The sequence below is a fragment of the Chinchilla lanigera genome, unplaced genomic scaffold (genome assembly GCF_000276665.1).
Source record: "Chinchilla lanigera isolate Chin_1 unplaced genomic scaffold, ChiLan1.0 scaffold00025, whole genome shotgun sequence".
Lineage (NCBI taxonomy): Eukaryota > Metazoa > Chordata > Mammalia > Rodentia > Chinchillidae > Chinchilla > Chinchilla lanigera.
Window position 1 is genome coordinate 114,919 of NW_004955426.1, and position 16,898 is coordinate 131,816.

Consider the following 16,898-nt stretch of genomic DNA (forward strand, 5'->3'; position numbering starts at 1 on the left):
ACCACCATTGTTAATTCCCTACCACTTTGTTTGTAACTCTGTATTGTCTGTATTGTGCTTGTGATATGTTGTAAAATGTTATATGTCTGTTAATGTTTCCCTCCTTTTATCCTTAAAATAAAAAAAAAAAAAAAAAAAAGAAAGCTGCTTTTGTGTCTCCCCTTCTAGAACAGGGATTCCATGAGGCCAGTGGCCGGCATGTCCATGCCCGTGGGAGGGCAGGGCTTATCACTGAGTAGATCCTCAGTACACTGAGTGGGAAGGACGAAGGGGACCCCAGAATGGTGAGATGAAAGTGAGATGAAAATCATCAAACTGATCATATTCCTATCAGTTTAGTTAAAGCGAAGTTTCCATTAGGACAGCTTGGTATTTAGGTTACAACGAGCAGGAGTGCCGTTCTTTTCCGAGGCAAGTCCAGACTCTCTGAGCCACCACTCTGTTCATTTTTCAGATATATGGAGGGGGAGATCACGTCCACAGGATCTGTTTGTCTTGTGTCTAAATCAGTAGTCTCTTCTCATCAAGGAGAAATATTAAATGCCGCTCTCATAAAACGAAGAGGCGACTAGCAGAAGGAATGTGCAACTTCCAACTTCCTTCAGTACGTTTGCCTTGGTGGGTAAAGTAAGAAATGCCATTTTCACACACCAAAGGTGACGTCCTGTCAGCTTTACTCCTGGTCCCCATCCCCCACGCAGTGCTTCGTGACGTCAACTACAGCGACGCTCAGGAAACCGAGGCTTGGGGAGAGACGCCGCTGTCCGAGGCTCCTGATGATGACAAAGCGGGGACTGGACCCACGTAGGCTCAAGTCAGCGCTCACAATCAGTTCTTTCATGTTTCTTTCTTCCTTTTCTTTCTTTTGGGAAAGTGCTAGGGATTGAACCCTGACCTAAGCAAGCACTTTGCTGCCGAGCTACAACTCCACCCCCTGTTACCAGGCTAGCCTCAAGCTTGTGACCCCCCCTGCCTCAGCCTCCCAAATGGGATTATAAACACGTCCTTCCAGACTTTGCTCGTTTTATTCTTTAGTAACTACCAGATACGCCACCATATCATGATACCTCTCTAAATACTGTATTACATCAAGTCTGTTGTGCTTAACATAGAACCTCATCAAGATACACAGCACTGGCCAGGCGTGGTGGCGCACACCTGTAATCCCACCACTCGGGAGGCTGAGGCAGGATTGTTGCAAGTTTGAGACCAGCCTGGGCTACAAAGTGAGTTCAAGGCCAGCCTGAACTGCATAGTGAGAACCTGTCTCAAAAAGACAAAAAAAAGATGTGCAGCACTGTCAGTTAAAGCTACGAAACGCATTCAATCGGAAGGAATGTCACAACCGCAGAATGTGAAAATGTATGTTTATCCACACCCATGTGCACACACATAAACACACATACAAATACACATGTTAGACTCAATCACACGCAGCAACCTACTGAGCTTGGAGCAAATGATGCCTAATAAAGTCTATAAACACCTCTCTGAATCCTCTAGAAAATTAATTTCTCCATAAAGTACAGAAGAGAGATAAATCTTAAGTATCAGTAAAGTTACAGGAAAGTGCAAACATTTGCTAACCTACACACACTTTAGAAGCCGTCTCCTCATCTGTGGCATTAGGCCGTACTGTTCACAGTGTAAAAAGCTGCTGACGTCTCCCCTCCCCATGAACATGGCCATGACTCACTCGTATTTTCACACATCCTCGTGCAGCAAACAGCAGTACGCACTTTTTTTAGACCATTCCATTAAAAGCAGATTTTAAATCTGCCTGTTTTTCTTAACTTCTGTTTCCTCTAAAAGTGAAGGAAAGAAACAGTAATTTTTCAGTCCACATCGCTGCCTTTGAATGGCCAACTGAAGACGCTTGCTTCTCAGGGCTGCTTCTCCCGCCCCTTAAAAGTGCTCGCGTCGTACGCCCACACGGTGTCTGCCCCGTCTCCAGTGACGTGGGCCGGGGTCCAGTGCGGGAAAGGGAAGCGGCAGGCGATGACTCGCGCGTGGTCCTCAAGCTCAAGTTCAAGTTTCCTCTCCAGCTGCGGCATCTGTGGAGATACCGGCCATTACTGCGCGAAGGATGAAGGAGGGGGTGATTCCAAATGCCCCTCTCTACTGAGGAGTCCCTGAACAGACTGACAAGAAAGATCACTTCATGGCGCAAACACATTACCAAACAACCCGTCACCATACAGAGGAACGTTAACAGCGCTATAATGACATCTTCTGGTGCCAATTATAAAATATGCCACTTTTAGCAGGCTTCCCGTTTCCTGACTAAAATCATGATATGGCAGCAATGGAAATAAGAAAAAGTATTAGATTATTTACCTACTTAACTATCTCACTACACCCTGTCTCATATATGTAAGACACATTTTTAACATTTCTGAAATCAGAATACCACATACAACGGGCAGTGCCTTAGAATTATTACAGGAAGTATTTTGGGTTTTTGCTTTCTTTTTGTTTTTTGTCTTTCTGGGACAGGGTCTCAATATGCAGTTCAGGGTGGCCTTGAGCTCACTTTGTAGCCCAGGCTGGTCTCGAACTTGCAACGATCCTCCTGCCTCAGCCTCCTGAGTGCTAGGATTACACGTGTGTACCACCATGCCCATCCTACAGGTAGTATTTTTTTCTGCCTGAACAGCAACAGTGTATCTTAATATCTAGAGCCCAAATTCTAATTCATCATTACAATCAATACCAGAATAACAAAGGTTAATTTGGTGGAGAGAGAATTTGTATTCTTCTAACAGCCAGTAAAAGACTCTTTTAAAAAAAAATGCATTATTCCTTGAGGGAAACATTAAATAAGCAAAGAATGAGACAATGTGTGTTCTTCTCAAATATTAGAGGTTTCTCATGGCAATTTTGTTCATAAAAAGAATAATTGTAAACTTATTCATATTACCATTATTCTTTTCCCTTTTATAGTTTCATTTATTTCTAAATGATTGTCATATGCTAAGTCAAGATAAACCTAAAAATGAAAGGAGCTATTTCAATCATAAATTAACTGACTAAATTATACATAAATATGCAATGAATCTGATTCTTGATATCATACACAAAGAGAAGCAGTGGTGTGTCATGCCTGTCTAATGGAATTCAAAATTATTCATACAATTATAGGTTTCAAAGTGACACAAACTCATCATAGTCTAATTATAGCTTCAAAACTTAAAACACAAGTTAGAACCGGCTCAAAGGCATGAGATGAGACAAATCAACCAACCCCAGCGTGAGCGGAATCCAGGGTCTCGTGCACACAGTACACGTTAGACAAACGCTCCACCGCTGAGCTACATTCCAAGCCCCCTCCACCACTCCTTACCCTGCCGGCTTGCACTTTGCCTATCAGCTCACGGCAACTTCGAGCGCATTTCTCTCTCTCTCTCTTTCTCCCTCATTCCCTCTCTCCTTCTCTCGCTCTGCGCGCTAATCCTGCTGATTCCATCTCACAATGCACTTGGCTTGACCGCCTCTTGCCCTGGTCCTCACCCACCCTGGTCCAAGCCTCTGCGCCAGTTGGACACCAGGTGCCTAGAGCTCCACAAGGCTCTTACCTGACTCTGACCCCCGCCACCTTCCCACGGGGACACCGTTCACATACGGACACGGCCACCAGGGGCCATGACTCTTCTCAGCCCAGCCTCCTCATTCCCTCAGTCCCTGCGCGCCTCTGCTCTCCCACAGCGGCCACTGCCCCTACAAAGGACAGTGATCTTTAAGACCACAGTTTGCCCCTCTGATGGTCCCCTCCTCTGTGTTGCCCCCACCAGTTCGCTGCTCCCAAAACCCAACCTGCACACCCCACTAGGCACCTCCTTTTCCATTCCTAACAGATCTATAACCAAAATGTTAAATTGGTTGTTCTTTGAGATTATAAAAGTTAATAGTACAGGCCGGGCGTGGTGGCACACGCCTGTAATTCCAGCACGCAGGAGGATCGTTGAGGGTTCAAGACAGCCTGGGCTACAAAGTGAGCTCAAGGCTGGCCTGAACTGCACAGTGAGACACTGTCTCTAAAAGAGAAAAAAAAAAAAAGAAAGTTAATAATACAGACACCCAAGGCTAGTGAGAATTACAAAAACAGAGACAGAATATCTTCACTTCCAAGAACACACAACAAAAGCATTGCTAAATTGTCTTTAAACAATTACAGAAAACATGGTGGTCACACCTGTAATCCCAGCACTCAGAAGGCTGAGACAGGAGGATCGCTGCATCCTGGGCTATGTAGTGAATTCAAGAGCAGCCTGAACTACATAGCCCAGGACCTTGTCTCAAAAAACCAAACAAACAAGCAGAAAAGGAAATAGTAAGACAACGAAGGTCCTAATAGTAAGAGTGAATTCCCCAAGCACTGAAACACCTCACATAAAAACTAATAAAACACGAAAATTCCTTCTCGGAAGGAAGTAAGCTTCCCTCTCTGTGTCAGTCCTCCAGTTACAGCAAATATCTAATTCCACTGACAGTATTACAACCATGACTACAGATCGTGGAAAGTACAAAGGGACCTCTTCCTCCAGTCTGTAAACCAGCAGTTACAGCAGAAGCACCTGCCCTCCTCGTCCTGCCGAAGGCTAGAGGGACCATTTTCCATACAGCTCCGAGGTATTTTCACTTGTGAAAGTACATCATCAAAGTTCAATACTTAGCTCTTCGGCAAATCAGTCAATGGAGGTAAATTGAAACTAGTCAATGCTTATCCACCCTGAAAATTATCTTCCTGCAGAATGGGAGGATCAATTCAAAGGGAACATCCCATTAACTTCTTCGGCGGACTTCGGCTGTGCAGAAGTGAGCAATTGTGAAAACCACAAACCACCGGGACCTCATAAAGCAGTTTTCGAACCGGAATTGTGAAGGCTCAGGGAGATCTTACGGTTTTTATCTGAAAGAAAAGTTTAAAAGCAGGACTGCATCTTTTACAGTGGAGCTCGCCAGGCCCTGAAGTATTTACTAAACCACTGAACTGAAGCCCTACACTCCCAAGCAGGCCCCGGAGCGCCGTCTGCCAGGTGTGGGGCGCGACCTGCAGGTGTGGGAGGGCAGTGGGGCCTGGGGTCCTGCAAGCGGTCACACTCACCATCTGGGGCACCCCGAAGATGACCACGTTCGAGTACTGCGAGAAGGAAACCTAGGTAAGAGCAAAGCAACGAGAGGTTATTCTGAAAACTCAGACTGTAACTTACTGTGTCTCGCAGACATGAGCAGCAGTTTCCCATTTGCCAGTACGGCTTCTAGAGACGCCGAGAGGAACGCTGCGTTCACACTGCCCTTCCCACCAGTCCACACATTAGTTCTCCAGACGCCTCCCTGTAACTCAGCTCTTCCACTCGGGGACTCCACGCGGGGCCCACCCCCGGGACCCTGTGTCAGAAAGGCCAGCAACACCCAGTGACCGCTCTATTCCACACACAAAGAACCAGCTTAGCAAGGGCACACAGCAAAGCCAGGCAGGGCGGTCACGCCTGTAATCCCAGCACTGGGGAGGCTGAGGCAAGAGGATACTTGCAAGTTCAAGGCCAACCTGTGCTAATTAGCGAATTCAAGGCCAGCCTGGAATACACAGTAAGACCCTGTCTCAAAAAAATAAAAACAAAAACTGCCAAGCCACCTGGTTTTTAGTTTTTCAGAGCCACCAGTTTTATGTTGAACCATCCTTAGAATTCTAATCCCCTCTTCTGCTCTAAGTATTTTGTAAAAAGTGCAATGAAATGGTCTTTCAATAGCTGAAAAAGTGGGGGAAAGTGCTTTGCCAGTCAAAATTCCTATTGCCCAATAAAAGTCTTATTTACTCTACAGTGAGATCGTTTAGTTATATATTGTATGAAAAACAATGCAAGTAAAACTCAAGTGAATTTTTATAAGCTACTGATGACACTGTTACAGTGGGAAATTCTTATTTAAGAAAAAAACATTATCATGGAACATTTCTGAAACAAAATTACAGGACTTTTGAGAGCACAAATAAATTCTGAAGTATCTCACACTTTATAAAGGCCAGGATGGCCTGGTCACTTTATACGGACCGGGATGGCCTGGTTAATGGACACTTTCTTTTTCTGTCTCCCATCTCGGTCTCTGTCTGAACACAGACACATGCACACAAGAAAGAAAGAGCTAAGTGCACATTAAGAATAAGTTATATAGGGGCTGGGGATTTAGCTCAGCGTCAAAAGTGCCTGCCTGACAAGCGCAAGGTCGTGAGTTCGGTTCCCGGTACCGGAGAAAAACCAAAAACCAAAAAACAAAACAAAACAAGAATAAGTTATGTAAGATCCTCAGTGAGATGTACAATCTCATTATCTCATAACAAACAAAATAAGAACACTTTCACTTAGTAAATAAATTCACGGCATTCACATGACCTATCACAGTGGTGGCGAACCTTTTAGAGCTTTTAATGATACAGACAGCCCCTGCGGCACACATGCCACCACTGACCTCTCACATCCAAAGCGCTAAGCTTCTACTCTGAAGCTGACCCTGTCTGCACAATCTGTCAGGTTAAAATGTGAACACATTTCACCACGGCAAAATATTCACTTGGACTTTGAATATTTTTCTTTTAATAAAGCTTTCAATTTTCATGAATAATAAAACTTTTGATGGCTGTTACTAGGACCATTCTCCGCCTTACATACCTTCCACAGATCTGAAATATAAAATGTGGCTGAGCCATGCACGCCTTCTCTCCAAGCCCGGTACCTGGAGTACCAAACCAGCCATGGATTCAGTTCATAACCCACCGCTGTGAATCCTTCCTTTGCAGCCGCTATCACCTAAAGTGGGGCCAAGACATACCAAAGAGAAGAAAAATCAATTTACATGGTCAAGTAATATGCATGTTCCCTATTTACAGTTCATAATCTTAACACATCCCATTAAAACGCACATGCTTCATCAGATACATCAATAAAAAACACACGCCGTCCAGAGGAAGGCGGCTCATGGACCAGGTGTGGGCCAGCCCATTAGCCTCAGTTCCCATTCCTGTCAAAGACTTCACCTCGAGCACTGATGGAGACCACTGTGAAGCAGCCTTTTTATGTTCACTTGTGAATCTGTCCAAAGCCAAGGCCGCTTGTCTGGAAGTGGGCGATGGACTCACAGTAAGTGAACCTCTGTGAGTCACTAATCCCTGCTAAAACCTGTAATAGCGGGTAAAGCTGCGAAGCCTCAAAGGATAAAACAAGATCACAGCCAGGGACACTTGGATCCAGATTTCAACTAGATAAAGACTGTAGCTCCAGGCACCTCACTCCTGGGTGGATTAACTTAATCCTTATTAAAGATTAACTTAATACCTTACTTAGAGAAGTCCTTGATTGGTTCTGCCCTTCTTGAGTACTCCCCTCCCTTCTTCTGATAACCAAATAAATACGGGCCACCCAGAGAAGGTCTTGGTCTTAGCTCTAAGAGAATCTCAAATTCTGTGAGAGGGCTTTGATCCTCCTGGGGCCCTGAAATCATTCCACTTGCCTCTTTTGATTTAGTTTTCCCTGTACACCCATTTGGGAGATTAAAGACCTGATCAGCCTGCAGTAACTAAGGGACGTTATTAACCTGATAGAGTATGAAAGTATTTGCATCTCCTTGGGCAGCTGCATGGTTAATTCCGGTTTGGTTAGCACCTGACAGGCCTAACAAGGAGTTGCTGAAAGTCTGCCACGTCTTCCCACCGTGCTGGGCATGGTGGCTCACACTGTAATCCCAACACTCCAGAGCCTGAGGCAGGAGGATCTCTGTGAGTTCAAGGGTAGCCTGGGCTACACAGTGAGACCCTGTCTCAAAAGACCTGTTAGAGAGAACCTGCAAGTAGTTACACATTCCTTGGAACTTAATGACATTTCCTCCAACTTGAAAGCTGGTAAAAGTAAAATGGAAAGCATTTGAATAAAGCCAAGGGGGTCTCCCACCAGCCTTGCAACGATGGGAGGGAAGCTGAGTGGTCCTGGGTCTCCCGACCCATCTGCCTGGCCCCCACCCTGGGTTGTCTCCCTAACATAGGGCCGTGAGAAACCAGAAAGGTATGTTCAAGTATGTGAAGGATTCGAATACGGCCTTACAATTTTCCTCCCACTTAATATATACATCTCCCAATTTCTTAAAAATAAACACTAGTAGTTGTCAGAACTGCAGGGAAGAATGGAATGGAAATTACTGCTTAATAAATTCAGAGTTTCATTGCAAGATGAAAAGAGTTCCAGAGATGAGGGCAGTGATGTTCAAACAATGAGAATGTACTTAGTACCACTTGTGGGGAAGGACATTCTTTAGTTACTCTTTGGTGTGTCGCCTCAGGCCTGACCAAGCCATGATTGTTGGTTCTGGTGGAAGTCTAGCAAAAGCATTGAAAGCCCCAGGGTCAACACTAAATGCTTTGCTGAGATATCCCTAAGGAATGATAACATGATGGCTAATTAATCAAGTCTTATTTATTGTCCTTGCTAAATTGGTTGAGATCTTCCCATTTGCACTGCTGCTTCTTTTCTTCTTTCTGATAGAGTTACTGAAATTGGTGATTGGGGCTGCAGTCCAAGAGAATGTAAACCCCCTGATCCCAGAATTTTACCTCTCTTGGTTTTCTTTTTTTTCTTACTTTCATATTCATCCGCGGGTACCTCCTTCTCAGGACCTGACACCCTAAATAGACACTGGGCTATATCCCTAAAATTGATGAAGGTGGTAAATACTAAAGCCAGGCATGGTGGCACTCGCCTGTAATTCCAGCACTCGGGAGGCTGAGGCAAGAGGATTGCCATGAGTCAAGGCCAGCCTGAGCTACATAATGAGTTCAAAGTCAGCCTAAACTGAATGTGAAGCCCTGTCTCAAAACAAAACAAAACAAAAAATACCACGAGATAGACTTTATGTGTATGTTCCTGCTACAGTGAAAGTGAAGCAACGGTGCCAAACCTCTGATCTTTTGGCTAAGCAGGGGCTCACTGCTGGCTCTTGTTCGCTTTATAATGCCCCATAGAAATTCCAAATATATAAATACAGAGAAGTGTAAAAATAATGAAACTCCATGGCTGAATGTTTCCTCTGATTACACTACCTCTACTGGCCCATGAATTCGAACAGACATTTGATAATTAGTAATGAATTGCTCTATTTTTACCTCGTATATGTACAGAGTACTTTCTCCTTTAAGAAAAAATTAAATCTAAGAAAAGTGAATTCCACACACATGCTGGTGGCCCGACAGGTTAGCCACACTAACACAAAATGGAACGACCACGTTTTCCAGCTGTCGGATTGATTTGGCAGTCCCTATGGAAGCCTTTATTACAGGACACGTAAGGAGAGATTTTAGCAATCTGGATCCAGACTTCAAATGCTCTGGCACCACTCACAACGCGCCCGTCGCCGCTGCCGATGTCCACCAGGGAGCCTCGCCTGAGCCGCAGCATCTTCACCACGTTTTCAATCTGCTTCGCAGTGGCAGGTACAAAAGGCAGACAGACCTTTCGGAGGGCCGGGGTGAGAAACGGCGTGGCCACGGCATACACGGCCACCAGCGCACCGCCGGCAACACCCGTGAGCACGAGCCCCCAGCCGCTCCTCTGCGAGCTGCCCGCTCCCGGCCTCTCCAGGAGGCCGTGTCCAGGCCACCGCTCCCCCTGAAGTCCGTCTGGAGGTGCACCTGCGTCGACAGCAAGCAGAAAACATGAGTGGCGCAAGCTGAGACCGGAGTGCACTTTCCCATGCCCCTGCCTGACAAATACTGCTTCATAAAGGGTGACTTGGCTGAACCCAGTCTCAGTCACCAGGGAAGATTCCACAGTGAGCTCTCAATTCCATGGGCAAAACTCAAACGGTCTGAAGAAAATTACTCCATACAAGGGGAAGAGTGAAATTTTTTTTTCTCTCCAACATACTGATTTTATATGTGTCTCAGAGTCATCCTGGGAACACAACATATTAAAGTCTATCTAGGGGCTGGGGATTTAGCTCAGCGGCAAAAAGCGCCTGCCTGGCAAGCGCAAGGTCGTGAGTTCGGTTCCCGGTACCGGAGAAGAACCTAAAAAAAATAAAAAATAAAAAATAAAAATAAAGTCTATCTAGTGGCTGGGCAGGGTGGCGCACACCTGTTACCCAGCACTCAGGAGGCTGAGGCTCCAGGACCCCTGTGAGCTGGAGGCCCAGCTGGGCTACACCTCAGTACCCTACTTCAAAAAGCCAAAACCAACCAAGCAAACAGAGAAACTTACCTAGTAATTTACTAATTCAGTGTCCATTGTACAAATTGTAACCACAAACGCCCTATTTTTACCTTTTCAATGAAGAAAGCCTCCTGGACAAATAAGGATGAAAATATCTATTGCCCTATTTGTAGTACAATGAAAACTAGATCAAAATTGGCCTGACATCTGTAATTTAGTGGCAGAAGGACAACTTTGAAGTAACAGAAGAAACAAAAGTCAGGTTTTACCAAACTCTTACATAAGTATAGTAATAAAGACACTTGCTACAGCAGATTGAAAAGGAACAAAAACTAAGTCACTTCAGCACTCTCATAGCACCGTGGCGCACACCTGCAATCCCAGCACTCCGGAGGCTGAGGCAGGAGATCATTGCAAATTCCAGACCAGCCTGGGCTACAAAGGGAGCTCAAGGCCAGCCTGAGCTGCATAGTGAGACCCTGTCTGAAAAAAAAAAAAAATCTGCGTGGTGTCAACACTATCACAGGCAGGAATAAAGCGCACAGCATGAGTCACCGACCGCAGAGGGCACGTGGCCGGGCGCCCCGCTCTGACCCTGCGCGTCCTTCCGGGATGGGGAGCGCATCCGGACTTGAAAGCGACTCCGGGGCCAGCACAGGCGCGGACCTGCTCTGCAGAGGCCCCCAGCTGTCAGTCATCCCCACAGCTTCCGCGTGACCCCCAATCCCTTCTCCGCGCTGAACCTCTGCCGCCCCGGGTCAAGGGCGGGTGGTGAAGGCGAAAGGGGTGCGGTACAGCACTCGGGCCGGCCGGGCATCGAGGCAGGGTGCTCTCAGCCGTCAGCACTTACACGGCCCGGGGTCACGCTGAGCCCCACGGGCCCCGGAACCCACAGGCCCCGGACCGTCCCCCCGGGGGCAGCGACCAGCAGCGCAGCCGGCGCGGGGCGAGGCTGGAGCCCAGGAATCCGCGGGGATCAGACCGGGAAGCTGACCTCTGCCTCCTCTGGCATCTCCTGGGGTCACGTTTCCGCCTCCACTGCCTTCACCGGACTCCGCTGGAACACGGCGCACCCCAGCACAGGGTGACTCCCCTCCGACCCTGGTCCGCCTCTCCGGAGGCGCCGTGCTCTCCATCGCACCCGGCCGACCCAGCGCCCGCGGGCGCGGGCGCTCCGAAAACGGGCACGGCGCAGTGGGTCACAGTGCAGGGCAGCCGGCCGCCTCCTGCATCGCAGGCTCAGCGTGGCTTTCGTCTGGACTCCCGCGGACGCGGAAAGGGAGGTTTGAAACTGGTTTCTTCTAACAGAGGATTAAAATCACAATATATACAGAAGGCAAAAACTTGAACATATACCAAAACAAAAGAGCCCAGTCGACAGATGGGCAAATGAACTGAACTCTTTTTCAGACAGTCTCGCTATGCCGTTCAGGCTGGTCTTGAACTCACTGTGTAGCCCAGGCCGGCCTTGAACTCGAAGCAATCTTCCTGCCTCAGCCGCCCAAGTGCTGGGATTACAGGCATGTGCCTCCACGCCTGCCCCAGAAACTTCTTAAAAGAAGTACAAATAGCCATAAAGTATATGACAAAATATTCATCACCTTTAGCCATTAGGGAAATGCAAATCAAACCTCCACTGAGATTCTATCTCACCCAGGCAGCATGACTACTGTCAAGAATATACAGATAATAAACGCTGATGAGGACGTGGGAGGCAAGGAACACTTAAAGAAGCCTCTGCACTGATGGCGGGAATAGTTAGTACAGCCACTATGGAAGTCAGTGTGGAGGTTCCTCAAAACACAAAATACAACTGCCGCAAGCCCAGCTGCCCCAGTCCCTGGTATAGATCGAAGGAAGGAAGGTCAGCGTAATGCAGCGATCCCCGCACACCCGTGTCTACTGCAGCCCAGTCACAACTGCCAGATCCAGACAGCCCAGGTGCCCATCGACAGAGGAATGGATCGGGAAAATGAGGTACAGACAGACACTGGAATACTAGTGTACCAAAAGAAGAGCACAATTGTGTCATTTGCAGGAAAATGGACGGAACTGGAAATAATCATGTTATGATAAACCAGACTCAGTAAGGGAAGCATCACGTTTTCCCTAACACATGAAATCTTAAAAAAAAAAAGAAGAAGAAGACAGGAAAGTAGAAAGCGGGAAGAAGACTATTAGAATGAGAACGAAGGTAGAGAAGAGGGGAGGCAGGGGAGGATACGGAACCCCTGCGTTACGCTGACTTTAGTTCCTTCGGGTCTGTACCGAGGACTGGGGCAGCTGGGCGTATGGCGGGGTGTGATCCTACGGCGGGGGAGATCAAAACATGTTACGTGTGTGTATGAGAAAGACCACACTGACACCCAGGATTGATTTTTAAAAACTGGTTTCACAGTGAAAACCCAACTAGAGAGGGAAAAAAAGGTCTGCTACAAGGGCTAGTGATAGAGGTAAAATAAAATCAGGCAAACGTGGCAAATGACGCTTGACAGAAATCCAAAGTTCTAAATCACCTCGGCAGGGACTCTGGCCCCGCTCGGAGGAGCCCGTATGGGATGTGGGCACATTTGCTCCCCTTACGCTCCGCCCCGTGGGGACCCCAGCGGCACACCCGTGCTAGGAGGACTTGGGCCACACGCTGCCGGCGTCTCAGAGCCTCAACCAGCTGTTTACAGCTAAACTAAAGCTTTTACTTGGTAAGCTTTTCCTAAGGCATAGTTTGCTCACCAGCAAGATGTAGAAATAATTTTAGATAGTTATAATTAAATAACACAATTATTAATGATTATATATCTTACCACAATTTGAAAAATGTTTAAAAGATGTAGCAATCCCACCCTCAATACTAGACACATAAAAGCCACTTGGCCCAGCCCTGGGAAACCAAGGAATAACTAGTAACGGCTATGGTCCTTCCCAAGGCTATCAGTTTGGAGAGGAGCTCGACTTTTAAGCTTTCTTGAGGTATAATGCATGCACACACAAGGCACACTGCCAGTTCAGTGCTCACCATATTCACAGATGTGTACTACTGCCAATTCCAGAACATTTTCATGCCCTCTAGAAGCCTCTGTCCTTTAGCAATCACCTACCCACCCACGCTCCACCCAAACTCCGCCCCCAGCCCTAAATAAGCACTAACCTACTTTTTCTCTCTAGAGCCCCTTATTCTAAGCTTAGAGGAATGGAAGAAAACTGTACATGGTCTTTTATGGCCAACTTCTTTCACTTGCCATAATGTCCTCCATTCGTGTGTGTGTGTGTGTGTGTGTGTGCGTGTGTGTATGTGTGCGTGTGTGTATGTGTGCGCGTGCGCGCGCGCGCGCGCGTTACTAGGGACTGAACCCAGAGGCTCTATCTCTGAGCTACATTTACATTCCTAAGCCTTTCTTAAAATTTTATATTGAGACAAGGTCTCATTAGGTTGCTGAGGCCGGGCTCAAACTTGCAATCCTGCCTCAGCCTCCCAAGGGGCTGGGATTGCAGAAGCACCCCCACTGCACCCAGCTCCAGGTTATACCTTGTATCGGTACTGTATTTCTTTTTATGACTGAATGGATATGTGACTGTTTGAAGTCCATTTGTGCACTGACAGGTTCACAAGTTAGGTGCTCCTAATTTCCCCTGCATAACCATGGACGCTTCCATTGCAGCAGACACTGGCCAGCTGTGAGGAATGCGCTAGCAGGCAGGAGACTGTAGATGTCAGACACGGGGAATACAAAGATGGAGAAGGAAGGCTGAGTCCAACAATGGGACCGGCAGGCACTGGCAGAGATGGAATCTGAGCGGGGGCAGAATAAGCCTGGGAACTGCAGCCTGGTGGTGAGGAGCCCTTTACTGAGCAGAGGGGCAAATTAACAGGAAGGCAGGTCCCGTGCTGGGCGTGGTGGCGCACGCCTGTAATCCCAGCACTTGGGAGGCTGAGACAGGAGGATCACTGTGAGTTCGAGACCAGCCTGGGCTACAAAGTGAGCTCAAGGCCAGCCTGAACTGCATAGCACAACCCTGTCCCAAAAACACCAAAAAAAAAAAAAAAATCAGGAAGGCAGGTCTCTTAATACCAGGATGTGTGCATTTTATTCTGTGTACACAAGGACAAAATGAAGCTACATTATTTACGTTTTTAGGGAAAATAATACCAGCAGCAACGTATCCCCTGACAAAAACCACCAAATTTTCCTTCTCAGGTTTTTATGCCTGCAAATTTCCACACAAAGATTTGTAAGCAGAAAACAATATCCACGCCCCTCATCTTGCTTTTTGAAATGTTACTATGGAAATCCAGTGCAACTATATTAGTGTGTTCAATGAAAGATGTATTTTTTATCAGTGAAAACCACTCGCTGAAAATTCAAACTTAAAATCAAGAGTATTTCAATAAATCCTTTCAATGGGCTATTGTTTAGGTTTGCAAGGTTATTTACTATAATGTAAATAAATGGTAAGAGATTGCTGTCAGATGTGCTCTTTGGAACAGCAAGCCATTCTACTAAATAAGAGCTGCGGTGCCCACTGACCCCTTAGGAATCCATTCTTGAAAGTTAAAACTGCACAAGGTTAACTTCTACTACTCTACTGTCGTCTCCAGGCGCTGCCTCTGCTTCTCAGATGGGCTGAAAACTACAATTTCCCAGGACAGACTTGGATCGGCTAAAGGCAGAGGCAGATGTATCAAGATGCACAAAACAGTACTCAGGGTTCCTACTCATTTCAAGTGGAAAAGGCAGGATTAAAGAACTGGCCCACCGGGGACTGTCACCAGGAACATGGTTAAAGTGGGGTTTGTATTTGCAAGTCAGTATTTGAGGGCTATTCGCTGTGCTCTTGAATATGCGTACTAATTTAACAACTGCACAATGTGTCCCTTGAGAAGCCTTCTTATTCTGGTCTAGCATCATCTGGGTCCTTTGCGCTATTAGGAAAAATCACACACGTACGCAGTGTTCCTGGGGTTTTTTTTGTTTCCGTTTTTTTTTTTTCCTTTTGGTTTCCTGAGATGGGGTCTCACTACCTAGCGCAGCTAGCCTCAGCGATGTCCCTGCCTCAGTCTCTAGCACGCTGCCATTACAGGCATGCACCACCGCACCCAGCACACAGTGTTTTGACAGGAAAGGCACTTCACAGAGGATGCCATTAGACATTTTCTATTTTTCATAGCGAGCTACTGAGCAAAATGGTTGCAAGACTCACCATTCTGAATAAGGAAAAGCCGACTCAGCAAAGCAGAAATGAGTGAAATGAGCCCCAACTAGAGAATCTAAAATGCCCTTGGACTCATGCGCCAGCATTTCACTATTCTATACCAACACATGCCCAAAACAAAAATCCCTTAAGAAATCATACATAAAATGCTCCTGGAGCCTCACTCTGAATCTGGTGAGGCAGTGGGCCGAACATTGGCAGAGCACAGTGAAAACGGTCACTGATCATCCAATGACAAATTCAATTCTTGGTCCTCAGGCCAAGGCTAAACAAACTACATGCAAACATGTCAACATTTATTGAGTACCTAATAAAAACTGGGAATAAGACAGCAATTGGGGTGAGGAGGCTGTAAACTCACAAGTAAAACTAAGTAAGGTACTCATTAGTTTGGTTACCAGAAAACACCTTTCTGAGGCAGAACACAGGGGTTAAGACACCAGTCGGAAATGGTGGCACACGCCCACAGACCCCATTCTTCATGAGGCTGAGGCAGGCAAGTTCCTGCCAACATGAACTACAAAGCAAGGCCATGTATTATTTAAAAAAAAAAAAAAAAAAAAGCTGCCTGTGGTGGCACACACCTGTAGCCTGTAGTTTCAGCGTTCTAGGAGACTGAGGCAGGAGGATCAAAACTTGGCAACTCAGCGACCCAATCGTAAAATTTAAAAATACAAAAAGGGCTGGGGATGTAGCTCAGTGCAAACGTCCTTGGTTCAATCCCCAATGATGCCGCGAAAACAAACACACAAACAAAAAAAAAGCCCGGCGCGGTGGCGCACGCCTGTAATCCCAGCACTCAGGACGCTGAGGCAGGAGGATCGTTGCGAGTTCAAGACCAGCCTGGGCTACAAAGTGAGCTCGAGGCCAGCCTGAACCCCACCCGCACAGCGAGACCGTCTCAAAAAGACAGGGGAAAAAAAAGTGGGGACCAGTGAGACCTAGAGCAGTAGGCTGTGTAATTTGTCTCCTACTGTCTGTATAACCTTGGGCACGTTACTGGATTATTCGTGCAAATGAGGGGTTCAACAAACACCTAAAACACTAGGTGCGGAAGACCAGGCACTGTTCTCCCTGGCTCCTTACAACAGCCCCGTACGTGGACACCCCTGCTATTACAGCCAGTTCTACAGACAACAAAGCTGAGGCCCAAAAAGGCTAAGTATCTTCCCGGAGACGCAGCGAGGAAGTGGCCGAGCTGTGACTGCGGTCCAGGCAGCGTGCGTCCAGCACCGACTGCAGTCCGCGCTTGCCGCCGGGCGCACGACCTGAGGACCCGCACCAAACGGTAGCCCTCACGCACGCCGACACGGACGGGCCCAATCGTGGCGACCGAGGCTGCCCGAGAGCCCTCCGATTACACCTGCACCGCACCCCCAGCAGTCCCTAGTCCCTTCCCCCAGCCTTAAGAAAAGCACCATGCCGTTCCGGCCTCACCTCCTCCTCCCTCCATCGCGAGATTTCCCAGAGAACGAAACACGGAAGTGGATTCTACCATCT

The 16,898-nt window shown here is 47.2% G+C and overlaps 1 protein-coding gene across 3 annotated transcripts; it reads right to left on the minus strand.

Moving 5' to 3' along the window:
* Window positions 1-1,304: 1,304 nt before the first annotated feature.
* Window positions 1,305-16,880, minus strand: Fam173b (family with sequence similarity 173, member B). Of its 3 annotated transcripts, none has more exons than XM_013514990.1 (5): window positions 16,836-16,880; window positions 9,381-9,670; window positions 6,666-6,803; window positions 5,105-5,155; window positions 1,305-2,054 (listed from the first exon to the last, which is right to left on the minus strand). In XM_013514990.1, the coding sequence occupies exons 1-5, from the start codon at window positions 16,849-16,851 to the stop codon at window positions 1,884-1,886; spliced, it is 666 nt and encodes a 221-aa protein (XP_013370444.1). In that variant the 5' UTR covers window positions 16,852-16,880; the 3' UTR covers window positions 1,305-1,883. The 3 variants fall into 3 exon arrangements, with proteins under 3 accessions (XP_013370444.1, XP_005386166.1, XP_005386168.1); XM_005386109.2 differs by lacking the exon at window positions 16,836-16,880 and adding an exon at window positions 11,185-11,608; XM_005386111.2 differs by lacking the exons at window positions 1,305-2,054; window positions 16,836-16,880 and adding exons at window positions 4,296-4,909; window positions 11,185-11,613.
* Between the last annotated feature and the right edge of the window lie 18 nt (window positions 16,881-16,898).